General features: G+C 49.6%; 1 protein-coding gene across 3 annotated transcripts in view; it reads left to right on the top strand.

The window, feature by feature from the left end:
- Positions 1 to 18315, top strand: part of Prima1 (proline rich membrane anchor 1) — a 54708-nt gene extending 36393 nt beyond the window's left edge. For 2 of the 3 annotated variants that reach the window (XM_050151563.1, XM_050151564.1), the window contains exons 4-5: positions 7537 to 7666; positions 15428 to 18315. In XM_050151563.1, the coding sequence (XP_050007520.1) occupies positions 7537 to 7666; positions 15428 to 15530 (233 nt within the window). In that variant the 3' untranslated portion in view covers positions 15531 to 18315. The remainder of the gene's footprint in view (positions 1 to 7536; positions 7667 to 15427) is intronic. The other variant, XM_050151562.1, reaches the window with a different exon arrangement.
- The last annotated feature ends 2231 nt before the right edge of the window (positions 18316 to 20546 follow it).

Genomic DNA, 20546 nt, shown 5'->3' with positions numbered 1-20546 from the left:
TCCAGGGTCCTTATCCCCGGAGAGAGCAGGGGACTGACCTCCAGGGGACCTAGGCAAGCCAGTGCTGGCCTGATTTGTCACCGCTTGTGAGCCACCCATGGGCCTGAGCTGCTCCAGAAGCTGGAAGCAGGAAAGCCAGGGAGAGAGACTCTCCTCACTTCAGCATAGCCAGGGGTAATGAAGGCCAGTCAGGCCTACAACCCTTTCAGTTCCCAGGGAGTCAGCCGCAGACCACGGAGGCAGTCTGCGCATGAGTCACCAAGGACTTTGAAACCAAGGAGAGATGTCTAATGATGTCTCCAAGGCCTGTGGTGTCCCGTGGTGCCCAGCATTCAGGCTGGGCCTATGCGCAGGGTGCCTCTGAAGAGAGCCACACACAGGGTTGAGAGGCAGAGCACTAGCCACAGCTGTGACTCAAGATGGGAAATGACCGTGCACCCCCGCCATGTGTGTGCTGTGGAGGAGGTGGGGTGGTCTGAGGTCGACTTTGGTTCTCATCTTTAATAAGCTTCATCAATCTGCCTGTCCTGTCACTACACGTCCCCCAGCTCTGGAGTTACAGATGTGCCCCGCCATAGTAGCTTTCACGCAGGTGCTGGGGGACCAGCTCAAGTCCCCATTCTGGTGCAGCAAGTGCTTCACCAACCAACCCACCTCCCTAGCCCCAGAGAAGTGACTTCTAAATGATTAAGGGCAGGATTGCTCCCAGACCTCTCAAAGCCCCTGTGATAGCATCCTTGTACTAGAAGGAAGGCCTCTGGGCAAACCTATGTGAACCTGGATTGATGTTAGCCTCTGAGAATGTCTGTGAGGGGTTGTCTCGATTGTGATGATTGACATGGGCAGCCCCATTCTAATTCTGAGCAGGGGATCCTGGGCTGTGTAATGTGGAGAGGGTAAACTGGGAGCTAGATCTGTGCTCTTGACTATGGATGTATGTGACTCTTCTTTTCTTATTTATTTATTTATTTGTTGGTTGGTTGGTTGGTTGGTTGGTTGGTTGGTTTTTCGAGACAGGTTTTCTCTGTAGCTTTGGAGCCTGTCCTGGAACTAGCTCTTGTAGACCAGGCTGGCCTCGAACTCACAGAGATCCGTCTGCCTCTGCTCCCGAGTGCTGGGATTAAAGGCGTGATGACTCATTTTCTTAAACTCCAGCCACTGTGACTTTCCTGCCATGATGGACTGCGCCTTGAGCTGTGAGCTGAAATAAACCTTGCTCCATTGAGTTGCTTTTGTTTGGGTATCTTTGTCATAGCAACAGGAAACAAAACTAAGACAGCCGCTTTAGTTCCTCCCTGCTTCATCTGGTTCCCTCCCGTTAGGTCTGGGAATAACTGGCTCTCTCAGGCTACCTCTTAGTATGTATTGAATTGACTGCAAGAGCTGTCACCAGGTCCCTGGCTTTGCGGTCTCAATTTCCACACTGCTAACAGGAATAAATCAACCAGGCACTTTGGTGTCTGGTTGTGTGTCTTGAAGTCTGTGAGCCCCCCCCCAGGGGGTAGTTCTGGTCTCCTCTGTCTCCTTAAATACCCATTCAGTGGGTGCATCTGAAGTACCACCCCTACTTGCTTCTTTTCCAGGCTCCTGTGGGGTCTGCTGAGCCCATTTGCCGCGTGTGTAACCGATGTCCTTGAAGCACCTCTGCTTTCCATTGACTTCTCCTCTTCTCAGAACTTCCGAGGGCAGGGCCACCTCTGTCCTGGGCACTACCTGGATTCCTCCCTCCCATGCTGCTCTAGAAATTCCTTGAGGCCGAAAGCTGGGATTACTGTCCACCATCATCGTCGTCGTCATCATCGTCATCCTCGTTGCCACCGCCATCATAACCTTAGTCATAGTCCTCGTTGTCATCACAGTGAGTTAGCATCCAAGGCAACAGGCTTCGTTGTGGCTTCTCATACATCTCTGCCATTACAAGTTGTTCTCATTCATCCTCTCCTCCCCTCCCCTCACTCTTTCCATCTCCTTCCTGCCTCCCAATAGTCTTGCCTTCTGCTTTGACACCGCATGTATCTCACATCATCTCCTTCCCCCACTCCTCCCTTATGAGTCATCTCTTCCTCTCATCCTCTTCCTGCTTTCACAGACTACACTCATGCATGTGTCCACCATACACACACACACTCTCTCACACACACAGACATACATTCACACACATACTCACTCTCACAGACACACTCACACTCATACACACTCACACACACCCACTCACACACAAACTCACACAGACACACACATACTCACACACAGACATACACTCACACACATTCACACACACACTCACACACAGACATACACTCACACACATACTCATTCTCACAGACACACACTCACACACACATACTCTTGAATCTTAATTGGGCATCTGAGAGAAAACACCATTTGTCTTTCTGAATCTGGTTTATTTCAATTACTAATCTCTGATTTCATCCTTTTTTCCCCCTGATGTAAACATTTCATATCTCTTTAGAGATGAAAAAAGTTCCATTGTGTGTATGGGCCACATTTTCTTTGTCCATTCTTTATCCGTTTGTTGATGGACGTCGAGTTTGGTTCCATTTCTTAGCTAATGTGAGCAGTGTAAGCACAAACACGGATGTGTAAGTGTGTCCGTGCAGGAGTACCCGGGGATGCTGCTGCGTTATATGATTTCATTCTCAGGTTTCTGAGAAGCATCCATGCTGATTCCCGTAGTGGCTGCACTCACTCACACTCCCAGCAATGGGATCGTGGTTCTTCTTTCCCTAAATCCTCGCTGGAATTTGCTGGTATTTGTTTTCTTGGTGATAGCCATTCAGATGGGTATGAGAAAGAATCTCAAAATCATTTTAATTTCCATTTCCTTGATGGCTCAGAATGTCGAGCACCTTTTCAAGTGTTTATTGGCCACTTGTGTTTCTTTGGAGAACTCTCTATTTAGCTCATGGGTCCATTTATTGATCGAGTGATTTGTCTGTCTATTTTGTTCCGTTCTTTATGCAGTCTGGATAATAATTCCATCTGATGGGTAGTCAGTGAAGATTTTCAGCAACATCTCTTTGCTCAGATGATTGTCTCCTTGCTGTGCAGAGATTTTTAATGCCATAACGATCTCCACAGTCAGTTCTTGGGATTATTTCCTGGACTCCGAGTCCCTTTCGGAAAGTCCTGGTCTGTGCCTACGTCTTGAAACATCTTCCTCTAATGGCTTCAGAACTCTAGATCTTAAATTATTTAAGGACTACTGTCTTGTTCCCTTTGCCCATTGTTTCATATATTTAGAATGTTCTGGATGTGTTAGGAGAGTCAGTCAAATCCACTCCTTTACCCCTTGTTGCCTGGAAGCAGAATTCCTAAAGCCTTTAACCATGGTGTCCAGCGCCTGGCCCAAACTGGGTATTCCCAGCCTTTTAAGCATGGGGTGACTATAAAGAATGAGGCTTTCTTGACACAGCAGACTTGAGCCTGGGCCCCTTTCCAGTGCCCTTCTGGCTGCCTGTCCCGTCATCTGCCCAGGGTCAGGAGAGTTGACTGCTATGTCAGCTTCACTGAGACTCAGGAAATGGTGACATGACCCCTGAGGTTTCGTGACAGTTCCTGCCTTCTGTCATATTCAAAGGGAGTGACAGAGACTGAGGCAGCCCTTTCCTGGTGCTTGACACTCCCGTCTGGCCACCTGCCTGTCATTCAGGATTACCAACTCAGTGTGCAGGTTGCTCTCCTCTTGCCTATTGGCAGTCAGTGTGTGTGTCGCTTCTTTGGGAGATTGCCGGCTCCTCATGCAAGAAGATCAGGTCTTAGTCAGCTTTATAACCATCCCTGGGCAGCTGGCACCAGGTCTGGCAGAGGACAGCTTGTGTCTGATTCATCTCTGTACCTCCAGCTCCTAGCAGTGGGCACTGAGCATGCTCAATTCATATCCAGGGGAGCGCATGCGTGAATGAGCACTATCAGGAAGCTGTCTCTCAATATGAGCCTCTAGCCTGCCCACATGGTGAGCGTCTATGATCTCTGGAGAGGTATTGAGGGAAACTGAGGCAGTAACCAGGTTAGTGGGCAGCTCCAAGATCTTGAGATCCCCACTCCAGCCCTCTCATAAGTTGCTCCAATGTTTATTTTCTTTCCTGAAATGATACTGCCCAGGCTCCAGCTCAGGCATTCGCTAATCAACTCGAGCAAGGGTAAATACGAATACCATCTTCGGATCTATCGCTGGCTTTGTGGCCAAAATCCATGCTTCATGCCACCACGTCTCTTGATACCTCCTTTTCACAGGCAGTGTTTCTGCTTTGGGGTGCTGCCTTCCACACATACAGTGTTCATCAGCATCTACTGCATCCCACGGGGCTTCAGACAGAAGGGCACACAACCAGAGCCAGCTGCTTCCGGTACCAGTGTTTAGATAAAGACCATAAAATGAAAAGTTCCACCCAGCTAGCACAGTGTGAGGGAAAGAGACCCTGCCAAATTCCAGACTGAGCTCTGCAACCTGTCATGTGGATGCGATTTCTAAGGAGGGCTCAAACTTAGATGTACCTCTGCTAACACTCCTAGCTGAATCGTTCCCTCTGGTGACCAAAGAGAGCAACTTCCCCCGACCCAAATGCTCTGGGACATTCCAAGGTATAACCTCTCACTGAGACCACACACAGGAAGACTGCAGCTGCAATAGGCTGGGTGGAATGGCCCTGGGGGTGTGTCCAGACAGGTCAGGGCCTGGGACAGAGTCGCAGAAGTGGAAAAATAGCTTTCTCCTCCACAAAAAGGAGGGGCAAACCTTTGTGGGCACTGGAGGCTGCAGCTATGGGCAGGGTGCTAAAGCTAAAGTCACCCTGGGAAGACTCAGCAGTGCTCCCAAAGGAGAAGATTGGGTACAGTGGAGTCACACACCTTTAATCCCAATATTTGGGAGACAGAGGCAGATGGATCTCTGTGAGTTCAAGGCCACCCTGGGCTATAAAAGATCAATGCCAAAACAGATCCAGGTATTGGTGGCTCACACCTTTAATCCCAGTACTAGGGAGTCACACCCCTTTAATCCCAGCACTGAAGGGGAATATAAGACCGGAGGAGACAGAGGCTCAGGGCTCAGGCTGCGGTCACCCAGCCTTGGTAGAGGTAAGACTTCTCCATGGTTTGGCTGTTTTGCTTTTCTGATCTTCAGCTTGAACCCCAATATCTGTCTGTTATTATTCAAGCTACAGTTTGGAGTTTGATGTTATCAACAGTCATTGAACAAGCTCATGGGTGGAAACATGATACCCAAGTATCCTGCTGGCTCTCCGGCACTATTCAGTGTCTGTGTGGTGACTGATACCGAAGGCCAGCTCCTTCCAGCTGACAGAGCCTGGTAGTGTCCTCATCCAGTATCTCTGGTTTTCCGATGATCTCTGGAGAACTGAAGTCCACTTGGGACCTTGTGTAGGTGGAGACCACTCTCATTTCCCAGCTGCCCAGACCAGAAAAACCACACAAAAACTATATTAATTACAACACTGGTTTATTCACTCAGGCTTCTCATTAACTAGCTCTTACATCTTAAAATAACCCATTTCTATTATTCTATATATCTCCATAAGGCTGTGGCTTACTGGACAGTTCTGGTGACTGTCTCCTTCGGCAGCTACATGGAGTCTCTCTGATTCCACCTACTCTCTATATCTCTTCCAGGCTGTCTATATTCTGCCCTGCTATAGGCTGAAGCAGCTTCTTTATTAATCAATGTTAATAAAACATATTCACAGCATACAGAGGGGAATACCCACATCAACTGTGTGTTTGCTAATGGGCAGTCTGGATCCCCCGGGAGTCAGAGAATGTGGGGGACTGTGTGTTTGTTAATGGGCAGTCCAGACACCCTAGGAGTCTGAGAATGTAAGGGACTGTGTGTTTGTTAATGGGCAGTCCGGATACCCTAGGAGTCTGAGAATGTCTTCCTGGATCCCAGGATGTGTTCACTCCCTTTTATTTCCACTTCTCCTTCTTGGTTCTGCCTGGGAGCATACCAGAGCATGAACATCTGGGAAAGATGTCTAGGTGTTTGCTTATGATATTAATCATACACAAACACTTTACCCAAGAGGAATATGAAACTGTCTATACAAAAGATTTCTTACAGATGTTTGTTGCAGCTTTTTCTAGAGACCTAGACTCTGCCAACAGCATAGGAGCCCATTAGCAGGTAAATGACCAGTTGTAGCACAGGAACATGTGTGTGTGGAGCTGGGGGGCAGATGCCACATGCCAACAAAAAAGGGAGAACTGCTAAATTACATAGTGACCTGGGCGAATCCCCATCACTGCTAAGCAAATAAAGCAAATGTAAAAGGAAACAAGAATGTGCTTATCACCTGATTTGGTTTATATGAATGCTAGGAACAAGCCAATCCTATCTATTATTTTAGCAATCATTAGGATGGTTGCCCCAGGTTAGGGATTACTGAGGAAGAGACTCAAGGATACTTTAAATTATTGGGAATAACGGGTGTGGCTTCTGCTGGTGTGTCACAGCTGCCAGGTGGTCCTTTGACAGGAGGGGATCCCCCCTGCCCCGCCCGACATATCCCGGTGTCCTTGAAGCATCTTCAACTGATTGCTGTCTCCTTCAGAGCACCTAGTACTGAGGGGGCAGAGCTGGGGACACAGTTTTGACTCTTGTGCAGATCTTCGCATATACTGATGACTGGTGTAGCACTGTCTGTGTGGTCTGTCTACTCCTCTCCTCCCTCACCCTCCCTCTGCTCTCTGCCTCTCTCCCCTCCCCTCCCTCAGCCCTTTTGTAATACCCAGGGCTTTCTTTTCTCTGTCCTGTCTGGTTCTCCCCAGGCCTCTGGGATCGGGCTGAGGCTCTCTCTTTGCTTTACTCTTAGGGAACCAAACAGTCTCTTGAGGCCTGTACTCCTAGTGGGTGAGCACCAACACTGCCCAGACCTATGAGGAAACAGGTTTACCCTAAAGACTGCTCCAGGGGAGGGTGGGGACCAGAGGAGTCAGAAGCTGCGATGGTCACGCACCTTCCCATGTTCTGGCCCCGTCCATGCACAGTGAGAATGGTACTGGTAGCATCACCTGGGCTCGATCCAGGCAAGAAGAGTGAGCGTCTCACAAGAAACTCAGTTCAGAAGCACATCCAGCGGCCAGCCTCCCTCCTTTCTCCTCCTAAGTCCCCTGCGAGCCCGCCGCCCCACCCCCAACCACAGACACACCGGATTTAATGCCTCGACTGAGAGAATGAGATGTTCTGTTATTTTTCATGGGAAATTAAACCCGACCCTGCTGTCAGTTAGCTCATGCCTGGGAGGATGGAGGCCTGTTTAGCCAGGCGCTCAGGCCCCCGGCTCTGAGCTTGCCAAGGCTCGATGGAGGCACCGAATGGGGGAGGGGCTGGCTGGGGGCCAAGCATGATGTCACCTTGCTGAGGTGGGGGTAGGGAAAGCAGGAGAGGTCAGAGGGCCTTCCTCGGGGTGATGGATGGCTGTGAGTGCCGCTCCCTCGCCAACCCCTCGCAGACCCACCTCGCTCACTCAGAGATACTCAGACTTCAGTGTCTTCCAGCTCCCAACTCTACCTCGTGCCCCGCGGAGGACAGCTGGTGGTCGGGGCTGGTGATCATCATCGCTGTCGTCTGTGCCTCCCTGGTGTTTCTGACTGTGCTGGTCATCATTTGCTACAAAGCCATAAAGAGGTGAGTGTCCAGCCACAGCGCCCAGGTGGAGGCCCCTCAGGGAGCCCAGCTCGGCTGGGACGTCTTCAACTGCCTGACCACCGTTGTAAGTGACAGATGGTCACACCAATCAGGAGCAGGAAGGACAGGAGGGGACCCCCTTCATCCCGACCCCATTTAATGCTTGTCATGAGTTTGTTGTAACAGCTACAGTGGTTACCCTCTTTGTTCTTCTAGCTTTAGCATTTTAGAGGTGATCTCAGACATACCTTCGCAGCGTTAGGAAGTTTGACTCTGTAAGTCACCCGTCTTTCTCAGCCTGATACAAAAACCATGCAAGGGCAAACACCGAAAGGGTAGCATTATACATTATTATTATAAAACATTAATAATATTTTGGAGAAAGGAATTTTCTTCCCTAATTCCCATGCTCCAGAAGTTACTTCTATAGTATTATTATTAGAATAATTGTTAACATCTAAAATACTTAATTTTTCCCGCTGAATCCAATTGTCTGTGTAATTTCATTTTAATAATTCAAAACCAAAAAGAATGACAAACGAACACTTAAAATTAGGGTGTGGTCAGGCACCTGGGCCTCAAACCGGGACACCTGGGCAGGAGAGGGAAATCAAGCTGCACAGACCTGGGCTGCACACTCCGGGCCTGAGCTTTTTTTTTTTATTGCCAGCCCTCAGGCCACAGGCTGGCCTCCACAAACACCCAGTGCTCAGGAACTAGACTTGGAATTTCCGGGCTAGGCTTCGGTTTGCCTCCCCTCTGTGTCCTTGGTCCGTCTCGTCCCATCCTTCCCAATGTGCTGTACTTTTCAGTTTAGGAAACTGAGTCTCCAGGGAGCTAGGAAGCTGCCTTGGTATCAGAATTTGAATCCAGAATTGTGTGGTGCCAAAGCTCACCTCCCGCTGTGTTGGGGTGCTCAACTAAAGTTTTGTATTGATGATGAGACTCCAAATGCCTGCCTGCCTTTCTGTGAAGTTGAAAAGAGGGACCCCTGGATTTGATGTCTGTGCTCTGCTGGGTCAGAAGGACAGACAGAGGGGCTCAGAGACCCTGAGATGCAGTAACTCTGGGTACAGACCTTGCTTTGAACACCAAAATGGATGGAATCCCCACTGCTAAACTGTTTTTGCGAATACCTACTATGTGCAAGCTCCATTGACAGAGAGGGGTAGTGTTTACAAACGGTAAAGATAATTTTGTCATAAACTATTCACCTGACCCCAGACAAGAGGAGTGATGGTCCCCAGGCCAGGCGAGAGCTGCCTGCTGTGGGTACTCAGAGGGGCCATGATGAATGGCCTTTCCTTCCTTCCTTCTTTCTTTCTTTCTTTCTTTCTTTCTTTCTTTCTTTCTTTCTTTCTTTCTTTCTTTCCTCTTCTTTTCTTTTCTTTCTTTTTTAAAAAGAAAACACTGTCTTTTTTCATTTTACATACTGATCCCAGTTTCCACTCCCTCCTCTCCTCCCTGTTCCTCTACCTATCCTTTTACTCCACCCCCCTCATCCACTCCTCAGAGAGGGTAAGGCACATTGCTTTGGGGGAAGGTCCAAGGCCCTCCCTACTATATCTAGGCCGAGCAAGGTAGCCATCCAAAGAGAATAGGTTCCAGTACATGCAGTAGGGATAAATCCTGGTGCCACTGACAGGGGCCCCTCAGTCTGCCCCAGCCATGCAACTGTCGCCCACATTCAGAGGGTCTCTGTTTGGACCTATGCTGTTTCCTTTCCTGTCTGGCTGGAGTTGGTGAGCTCCCATTAGCTCAGGTAGACTGTTTCAGTGCGTGTACCCATCATGGTCTTGACCTCTTTGCTCATTTCTCACTCCTCCCACTCTTCAGCTGGACTTTGGGAGCTCAGTCCAGTGCCCAATGCAGGTCTCCACCTCTGTTTCCATCGGTTTCTGGATAAAGGTTCTATGGTGATATTTAAGATAGTCATCAGTCATTCATAAGATATTCAACAGGACAAGGCCATTTCAGGCACCCTCTCCTCTATTGCTTAGGGTCTTAGCTGGGGTCATCCCTGTGAATTCCTGGGAATTTCTTTAGTGCCAGGTTTCTTGCTAGCCCCATAAGGGCTCCCTCAATCAAAACATTTCTTTCCTTGCTCTCATCTCTGTCCTTCCTCCATCTCGACTATCCCATTCCCTCAAGTTCTCCTCCCCCTTCTCCTTCTCCCCTCATCTCCCCTTTCTGCCCTCTCTACTTCCTCCACCCCCATGCTCCCAATTTTGTCAGGCAATCTTGTCTGTTTCCCCTTTCCAGGTGGATCTATGTATGTTTTTCTTAGGATTCATCTTGTTACTTAGCTTCTCTAGGATCATGAACTATATAGGCTCAATATCCTTTGCTTTACAGCTAGTACCCATTTATGAGTGAGTGCACACCATATTCATTTTTCTAGGTCTCGGTTGCCTCACTCAGGATGTTTTTTTTCTAGTTCCATCCATTTGCATGCAAATTTCAACGTGTAGAAGAATGAAAATAGATCCATATCTATCCCTATGCACAAAACTGAAGTCCAAATAGATTAAATACCTCAATCTAAATCTGACCACTCTGAGCCTGATAGAAGAGAAAGTGGGAAGTAGCCTTCAATGCATGGGCACAGGAGACCACTTCCTAAATATAACACCAGTAGCACAGACCCTGAAAGCAATAATAAATAAATGGGACCTCCTGAAACTGAGAAACTTCTACAAAGCAAAGGACACAGTCAATAAGACAAAAAGGCAGCCTACGGAATGGGAGAAGATCTTCACCAACCCCACATCAGATAGAGGACTGATCTCCAAAATATATAAAGAACTCAAGAAATTAGACATCAAAATTCCAAATAACTCAATTAAAAATGGGGTACAGAACTAAACAGAGAATTATCAACAGAAGAATTTCAAATGACTGAAAGACACTTAAGTAAATGTTCAACATCCTCAGCTATCAGAGAAATGCAAATCAAAACAACCATCTTACAGCAGTCAGAATGGCTAAGATCAAAAACACCAATGATGGCTTAAGATGGAGAGGATGTAGAGTAAGGGGAACACTTATCCATTGCTGGTGAGAATGCAAATTTGTATAATCATAAATTAGTATGGTGGTTTCTCAGAAAATTAAGAATCCATTTACCTCAGGGCCCAGCAATTCCACTCTTGGGCTTATACCCAAAAGATGCTCAATCATACTACAAGGACATGTATCCTACTATGTTCCTAGCAGCATTATTTGTAATAGCCATGACCTATAAACAACCTAGATGCCCCTCAACTGAAGAATGGATAAAGAAAGTGTGGCACATCTACACATTAGAGTACTACTCGGCGGTAAAAAATGATGAATGCCGATTCTAATTGACAGTAGTTGAGCCCTGCCTGACCCTGTGGGGCTTTCAGAATCTGGTATGTGCACCTTCATTGTGTACCTTGGGATGATAATACAGATACCGCCCTTGGCAAAGCCGTGGAGGTGACGTTTTTCTGGAGGTGACAATATGATTAAGCTTGTCTTGTCCTCCTGTCCCAGTAGGTTGGGGCCCCTCTGTCTCATACACAGCTGTAGGGCACATGTTCAGCTCTCCGCTCTCCCTTCTTCACCATCTTGACATTCTGGTTACGTCCCCAAATTATAGGTTCAGTAGATACATATGTTTTTGAAACAGATTCTCATAATGTAGCTCAGGCTGGCTTCAAGCTCTCGGTCCTCCTGCCTCAGCCTCCTGTGTACCCAGAGGTCCCAGGCCAGGAAGGACTTCCGGAAATCCAAGACAGGCCTTCCTGGGCTGTCCAAGGTGACCTTGGGAACCAGTTCTCAAAAAGGGGAGAGGTCTTGTGTGTGCCTAGTGCCAGAGCGAGCGAAAGGTATAGGGCTGTTTCTGAGGACATGCTTACATTTCTTGTGTTGTGGCTGACTATTCCGCTGGAGAGAACCTTGGAAAAGCAGGTGCCAAAAACCCTCAGTGGGTCAGATGCCATGTGGGGCCACCTTTGCCCTCAGCTCCCCCACACACAAACAATATCCACCCCCATTACCATGTGGGCCACCTCTGCCCACAGCCCCTCCCCCCACAAACAATATCCACCCTCATAACCATGTGGGCCACCTTTGCCCACAGCCCCCCTCACACACACAAACAATAATCCACCCTCATCACCATGTGGGTTACCTTTGCCCACAGCTCCCCACCCCACACACAAACAATATCCACCCTCATCACCATGTGGGTTACCTTTGCCCACAGCTCCCCACCCCACACACAAACAATATCCACCCTCATCACCATGTGGGCCACCTTTGCCCACAGCCCCTCACACACACAAACAATATCCACCTTCATCACCATGTGGCATTCCAGGGGTTTGCAGAGCACCCAGGGAGCCTGGATACCCTGGAAGGTCCCTCTCTAGCTCCGTGTGCGGCCTGGGAGAATTTCCTCCAGCCTGCATGCTGGGAAGAGCTCCATGCAGTCCAGATCTTCACCTGCAGAGCAGCAGTTCTCCACAGAGGAGAGTCCCAGCCTGGGAGGGGAGGGACCCTCCCCTGGCGCCTCCCATGTTCACCAAGCCCCCTTCTGCTCCCCTCTCTGAGCACATGCTAAGCATCCCACAGTCAACCCAAATAGCCAAAGGATGATGTGAGAAAGCTCATAGGCCACATCTCAGCCTCGTCTTCACGGGGTGTGGAAAGAGAGGTGTCCATGCACATCTGCTTGTCCTAGTGACACCTTGGTGGTTGGGGCAAGCTTCTTCTGGCTTCGGACTCAAGGTTGGGAACATCTATACTCTATAGGGGAGGCCCCTGCTGGGCCGTCGTAGGGTGTGTGTGTGTGTGTGTGTGTGTGTGTGTGTGTGTGTGTGTGCGCGCAGAATCGGCAGAGGATGACAGTGTTATCTCATTGCCAGCAGAGCCCTAGAACCCAGGCAGAGACCCTGGTGGAGGCAGAGACCCTTCTGGGCTCTGCAGCTGGAGCCCAACACATGATGTTCTCAGTGGAGTTCAGGAGCATCTAGTAGGTGGGGACAGAAGATCTCCAAGTGAGAAGGCCACGCCCCCATCCCTCTCCCCAGAAGCCAGGGCACATGGAGATAGATGCTCACGCCCCCTCCTTTTGATTTTAGGAACCAAGCCCTTTAAAGGCATTCTCTGTGGCCTCTGCCTGGTTTAGTGGAACCAGTCCAGATTGGCCAACAGATTGGAGGATCAGGAGTCCTCGCCATGTCTGCTAGCTCTTCCAAAGCCTCAGAAGGTGCATGCTAAGTAGGAAGTCTGGGCAGACTAGAGCACGGTACGATGGCCACGGCTGGCCAGCCAAGCAGCTCCCATGACACCTCTCTGTTGGCAGTGCTGAGTCCTAACAGACACTCACAGAGCACTTACTGTATGCTAGACTCATTCACATGCTTGATCTGCACTAATGTGTTTAACCCTTCCAACAAACCTATGGAGGGGGGAACGCCGTTGCTGTACCCATTCTAGAGATGTGAAAACTGAGGCTCAGAGAAGTTGCCTAGATTGCCTGAGTTCACACAGGTAAAGCATGGTAGAAAGCTAAGATTCTTGAAGATGTGGCCTCGGCCCCTTAACATGGCCAGTGTCCCCCATGAATGACATGTTTGGTGAGAGAATGGAGTCCCAGAGCCAGCTTCTGCTTTGGGGATAGTTCAGCTTTCTCTGGTTCCAGTGAAGCCCAGAGGGCTTTGGGAACAGTTAGGACAGAGTATGGGGATCAGAGCAGAGAGGGGCTTGGCTCTAGTGCCAGGAGGTGGACAGGCTAAGTCTCTCATAAGGACCTTTTATGCCGCCATGAGCACAAGCTGGCATCTGGGAGCTCTTAGGCCGCATGAAGTGGGCCATCTTGGATTAAAGCTAGGCAAGACAGACTTCTTGGAAACCCCAATATGACTTTGAAAGCTCTCTGGGAGGAGGTGTAAGGAGGCTTTCCCCAGCAGCTAGACCCCAGAGCCCGTTCTTAAGAGAATGCCTGGGGAGATGCTGACCTAAGGGGCCAGTCAAGGATGAAAGTCCCGGCCCCACTGCAATGCAGGCAAAGCTGTCACTCTCAGCCTCAGTTTCCCTCCCATGAAATGACTGTCTTCCTCCAGTCTATCTTCGGGAAGCCCTAAGGAGGGGCAAGATTTTCTCTACCTGAACAGACTATACAAAGTATGACACACCAGGGAAGGAAGTGTGGATTTGATCTTGCCTTTCCAAAAGCCACAGTGCCTAGGCTCAGCCACCTAGAGCGATTTCCTCTGTGAACAACTTCCGCTACAAGAAAGGGAACCGTGCAGAGACTTGACCTTAGTGTGGCTTTTAAGAAGTCCTGGTTGTCTCATGACTCCATTGACCATCCCCTGCCTCCCCTGACTGCTGAGACTTTCAGTGTCTATCCAAAGGTCTTTGATACAGTCACAAAATACCATGCCTGTTCATCTTGTCTTTGGGGAGGCTCTGGGGGTGCTTGAGAAGGCAGAAGCAATCAATCCTTGAGCTTTTGAATATGGCCATAAATGTCTAGTTTAGATAATACTTAGCAAGAGCCATTTGTCTGGGTACCTCTGGGCATGGAGGAGGTGTCTGAGCTCTGTGCAGCTCGAGTCATCATCACCCATGAAACAGCAGTCTAGTGGTGTGAAACACAGATTGAACAGCCCAGCCCAAGAGGTTGTAGACCAGAGGGTGGAGGCCAGAGACACCCCCTGAATGACTCAGAGAGGAAAGAGGACTTCGGCCAGGTGGGGAGATAGCACTGTGATTTTACACTCTCAGCAAGTGGGCTAGACCCTTTCCAGTGCCTCCCTCCCAGCCTTCCTGATCCCTGTGCACATAACAGGAATGGATCCTGGGTTTGGTGACCTCTGAAATGAGCTTCAGATGTTCAATGAAAACCGCTAAAGAACCCCTACTGTGTACTAGCTCAGCTTGGGACTTCATGACCGCCACCACAACCATCGCCACAATCATTGTCACCACCACTATCAACACAACCGTGACCCCTGCTATTATACCCCACCATCACTGTTTCCATCTGCCCCCACCGTCATTACTACCACAACTATCACCTCTATCATCACTTCTACCATCGCCACCAGCGTCTCCACCTCCTCCCCCACCATCATCACTATCATCACTACCAGCATCTCTGTCATCACCACTGGAACTATCACCACCATTTTCTCTGCCATTACCACCTTCTTCACATTATCACTACTACCATAACCTCCAAAATCCCACCACCTCCTTCACCATCGTTGTCACAACAGCAACATCTCCTCTACCATCTGCAACCACCACCACCACTTTGCTAACACCTCTACCCCCGTTATCATCACCAGCAGAGTCACCTGTACCGTCACTCCCGTCACCAGCCAGCCTGACTAATGCCGCCCACAGCCCTGACCATTCATTCGTTCACCGCATTTACTGTTACTTTGAACACACAGAGGCAGGATGCGAAGTCCAACTACTAATGCTACTTCTTGTGAACCACCTGCTCCCAAAGGGATCAATCAGAGCGTGGTCATACTAGGCTGACCACACACTTTGGATTGTCCAGAACAGTTCTGATTTGGACTTGTCCCTGTCCCCTCTTTCCTTGTCAATAGGCCCTGGTGTGCATACTAAATTATATGGTCATCCTAGCTAAGATTCTACGCGGCTTCTGATTGACCCCACAGGCTGCTAACCTGGATTCTGACTCGGAGGTCGCACCATCACAGTTGCTGTCTCTAACAATCTCCTTGTTCCCCTCCCTCCCTCCCTTTCTAGGAAACCGCTGAGAAAAGATGAAAACGGCACCAGTGTTGCAGAATATCCCATGAGCTCGTCCCAGAGTAGCAAAGGGGTGGACGTGAACACTGCGGTGGTGTGAATCTGCAGGCCCTGGACCCACTGGCTGGAAGGGCACCTTGGTGGCACTGGTGGACATGGGGTGACTCTGGGCCTGTCCATGACTTCCTGCTTTACAGGCCTCGGGCCTCCTGAGAGAGAAAGCATCCTCTTCCCAGGGTAGCCCTGGTCAACTTCCGGGGTGCAGCACAGACACCAGGCTTGAGCCAGGCTCCCCTGCATGTGGCCCCTGAGCATCAGCACCACCCAGGGTTCTCCATACCCTCCTTCTTGTCTTGTCTTGGGCACATCGACTCTCACCCAGTTGCTACTAAGAGCACGTACTCCGGTGAACGTCGAGGGTCTGCCTGTTTTCCTGGGGCAGAAAGACACCCCTCTTTAGCCAGAAGAAAGATGATTCAGGGATTGCTCCCATTCCGGAAGCTTCCTCTCATCCAGGAAGCCCACCTACTTCTCTGTGGACATTCTAGCAAAAGCCATCACACAGCCATGAGACAAATGTCCCCTTCCAAAGGTGCTTCCCACACATCTGTCCACAACTGTACCTGCCATGGTCTTCCGCCTCCAGAGCCTGCGCCACCCTCCCTGGCCCACTCACAGCCTAGCCTGTGGCTCCTGGTTGCATGCCTGCTTTGGGAAGCAGTAGGCCCAGCCTGCCTAGTCCCCTGGCAGTGGACTCAGTGTCTCCCAGAAGCCCAGACTGAGAGTGTCCCAAGAAAGTCAGGGGTTCCCTTTGTACCTGCTCTGACACCCCACACCTGGCTCTTCAAGAAGCATCAGTGTGAGCCAGGCTCTGCCTCACTGGTCAGAGGTTACAGCTTGTGCCAAAACCATGTGGGCACTCTGCGCCAGGCCAGTGTGGGTCTGGTACCATGTGCCTCCCTTACCCACAACAGTCCCTGAAACCTAAATTTGGTACTTAGAAAGCTCCCAGGAGAAGGTGGTGTTCTTCTGTGCCTCCGGGAAGTGACTTTCTGTGGGCCAGGGCTCCTTTCTGTGGGAGCGAGGGAGAGTGGTGAAGAGCCATCTAGCCTTGGTAACCCTCTGCCCACAGGCTGGTTTCCCTGGAGGCCACCCACACGGTGAAGTCAACATCCCTTGCCTAGAAGGAAGCTGGCCTGCTCGAGGGCAACACCCCCACAGTGTAGAGATTTAGTTGAGTTCATTAGCCTCCTCCTCACCCCACAGAGATCTTCTCTGGTGGGTGTTTGTGCCACATGAGAATTTCAAAGCCAGGTAAAACTGAGGGACAAGAAAATCAGTCCCTGGGGCTACCACTACCCTGCTCCTGAGTCTATCGGCAGGCGCAGGCTAAGGGGAGGTCCTGGGCACTCCTCCTGTACATGGCATTTGCCCTCCTTTGCTTGAGGACATGGTTTGGGGATGGGTTTGAATTTCCCCTTCACAGCATACCTTGGCTCTGGCGTGGGGTTGCCAAGAACCTTCTGTGGGACTGCCCTTACCCCACCCAGGGAGACACCTGGCAGTCCTCTTTGGATGTGGTTCCAAGTGACGAAGAAGCCAGAGGAGGTGGGTAAGGGACAGGCAAACAGGAATGAGAAGCCTGGCAGATTCCATCCCAGTACCGTGTCTCTTACCCTTACTCCTCTCTATCATCCATCTATCTATCTATCTATCTATCTATCTATCTATCTATCTATCTATCTATCTCTATCTATCTATCTATCTATCTATCTATCTATCTATCTATCTCATACACACACACACACACACACACCACCACCACCACCACCACCACCACCACGACCACCACCTTGATCTAAACTGACATTAGGGCCACAGTCCCCTGGCGCCCGTGCCTGCAGCTGACACTGGACAGATAGGAGGACTGGTCTAATTGTAAACACACACTCTCTGGAGCCTCACGGGAGAGCATAACACCCCACTCCCACCTTGGGCTCCCAAGAGTAAAGAAGGGACACCTGTAGCTGGAGGGGAGCTCTCTGCCAGGGGACATGAAGGACTGAGCAGACCCTGAGATTTCCATGCACCCACGTCCTGACCTTGGCTGAAACCTAGGAAGCCCACAGTGTGTGTACTATTAGCCAGCAGGGACCAAGGCTGAGTTTTCGCTGTGCTTGGCTAGTGTGCATGTAAATTCTCTCTAGTGGGCTTGCATAACCTCACTCCACAGTTAGGGGAAGCCAAAGGAGGTGCCTAGGTTTTACAAGGGCGTCCCTAGAGAACAGCATCCCCAAGCCCAGGACAGGCCCTTTAGAGGGTACGTCTTTCATCACAACAGAAGCCACCAGTTTTTAAACCCACACGGCTGAAACGTGATTCTGTCAACCGAGAGCGTGGACTTAGAACATCATTTCACAGGGCCCACGGCAACTCCGCCAAGACCCTGTCCGTCGAGCAGCCTGAATGCAGAAGTCAGGTGAAGTGTCCATGCCCACCTGTTTCCCCAGATGCGTTCCACTGTGGTCAAGTTGTGTCAGAACTCAGCGGCATTTAGGTTCTCCCAGTTACCAGGTGTTTCTACAAAGCCTTCTCGAGGACATGTGGATGGAAGAATAATAGATGTAAAAAATAGGAATATTATATATAGTTATATATATATTTAAAGAGATATCTATCTATACAAATATATATATATATAAATACTGTATTCCAATCTGTACAAATATGACCTAAACAGCCTAGGTAGTGTGAGATCTGCATTGCATGAATGTAAATACCTTGAACTCTGAACTCTGAACTTTGCCTTCTTAGCAATGCGTGTGTATGGGAGGTGACTGTGCCGCTGGTGTTCTGTCTTGGTGGGCAGACGCACACGTCAAGACTCAGTAGCCCCTTCCTTGCAAGGGAGGAAGCATTGAGATTTTTTTATTGTCAATAAAAATATACTTATAAATATGGTTGTCACTGTGGTCTGTGGTAGGTGCTTGGCCTTGAACATGCATGAGAAGGAGCGGGCATATTGATGTGACCCCACGGAAGCCTGGGCACTTGGAAGGTACTTCATTTCTATTGGTTATCCTAAAGTCACAGAATATGTTTTTATTTAATTCATTTTTGAAGAATTGTGTGTGTGTGTGTGTGTGTGTGTGTGTGTGTGTGTATCATGTGTGTGACTGGTGCCTTTGGAGGCCTGAAGATCCCCTGGAACTGAGGTTATAGATGGTTGTAAACTACTTGATGTGGATGCTGAGACCAAACCTGCGTCCTTTATAAGAGCAGCAAGTGCTTTTAAAGCAGCGCCATCTCTCCAGCCCCAAGGCGATAGATAGATAGATAGATAGATAGATAGATAGATAGATAGATAGATAGACAGACAGACAGACAGACAGACAGACGGGGGGAGAAAGGGTTTGTTTCATCTTACAGCTTTTGTGGCCCATTATGAAAGGAAGCCAGGGCGTGGAATGGAACAGAGACTGGGGAGGAATGCTGCCCAGCCTGCTTTCTTATACAAGCCAGGGACACCTTCCCAGGGGCATCACTGTCCATGGTATGCTGGGTCCTCCCGCATCAATCAATAACCAGAAAAAATGGGGCTAGAGAGAGAGCATAGAAAGTAAGAGCACTGGCTGCTCTCGTGGAGACCTGGGTTTGGTTCCCAGCACCTACATAGCAGCTCACAACTGTCTATAACTTCATTCCAGGGGATCTTCTGGCCTCCACAGACACTGTACATGCATGGTGTCCATACATAAATGCAGACAAAACACCCACACACATAAAATAAAAAATACAATATTTTTAAAAATAAAAATTTGCCACAGAATTTCCCATAAATCTGATGGAGGTGGCAGCCAATTGAGAGTCCCTTTCCCCGATGACTCTAGCTTGTATCAAGTGGACAAAGAAACTACCCAGCACAAACGTCTATTTTCTTTCCTCCATGAGGACGTGAATGTCCCAGATACAGGACTAACTCACTGTTTCTAGAACGTCATCAGCAAAGTTCTGGGTTGACCAGATCAGACCATGTCCAGGGGTCGGGTTTTTAAATGTGCATGACAAAAGTTGGAGAGAGGAAGAAGTGGGGATATATGACTGGTGGTCCCTTGAGACACAAAGCTGATTCAGGGTCAGTGTGTGGGAACATCTGGAAGCAGATGTTATGGGAGACTGGCAAGAACAGGCAGCAGGTCTCCAGGGCCCGAGATCCTAAGCAAGGCTTATATTTCTAAGACCAGTCCTGTCCCTCATCCTCTCACCCCTACCTCCTTGAGACTAGCACCACGAACCTTTCCAATTTGCCTGAGTGGAACCAGTTCAGACCCAGGTCTTCTAAGACTCACACCGGGAAGGCTCCAGGAGCGTGATCTGACTACGCTGTGGGCGTCCAGGCACGGAGAATCCTCTGGACATGCTGGAGGAGGAGTGGGGTTGGACCTGTAGCCAGTGTCCTAGCGCATCCATCCCTGCCTGGACACCAGTACCCAATTCCCTGGCCTGACATCTGCTCCAGTAGAGGGACCTCAGGAAGAGCAGGGCTACCTCAGATTGTCCTGAGCCTGGAGGCAGTATAGCAGGAGACACTGAGAGCTGCGCATAAATCCAGACCCCACCAGGGAAACTTCTCCAAGCTTTCATCTTTTCGTGGATGAGTGGAGTCCTTGCACATGTGCCATGAGGGATGCCGGGAGAAAAAATGCCACTATCCTCATCTTTAGGGTCAAAAGATGGATGTGAGAAGGGACTCGATGGCCCCTACACGGAGACCAGCCAATAAGGATGTGGCTGGGTTTGGAACCTAAGCCTTCAGCACTGACCTCTGCTAATGGCTGAAGGGACCCCTAACATAGACCGTCTCCCTTTCACTGAGTGACGCCTGTATCTCTCTACTCCCATCAGGTTCCCAATCTTCAGTGACTTCAGTATGGGGGTACAAAAGAGCCCTCCTTGTCCTGAACCAGGGTTGGGTGGCTCCCAGATGGCTCCCAGCCTAGGAGGTTGTCAGCTTAGGATGAGTTTGGGCAAGTTCTGGTGCCGCATTTTAGGCACCAGAAAAATGAGAGGAGCTGTGGAGATCCCTGCTGAGCTAGAGATATTTTTCTTCATATAT

This window comes from Alexandromys fortis, unplaced genomic scaffold (genome assembly GCF_014885135.2).
Source record: "Alexandromys fortis isolate MF-2015 unplaced genomic scaffold, M_Fortis_MF-2015_v1.1 scaffold_63, whole genome shotgun sequence".
Lineage (NCBI taxonomy): Eukaryota > Metazoa > Chordata > Mammalia > Rodentia > Cricetidae > Alexandromys > Alexandromys fortis.
Note: the sequence above shows the minus strand (reverse complement) of the source record. Positions and strands in the feature narration are given on the sequence as shown.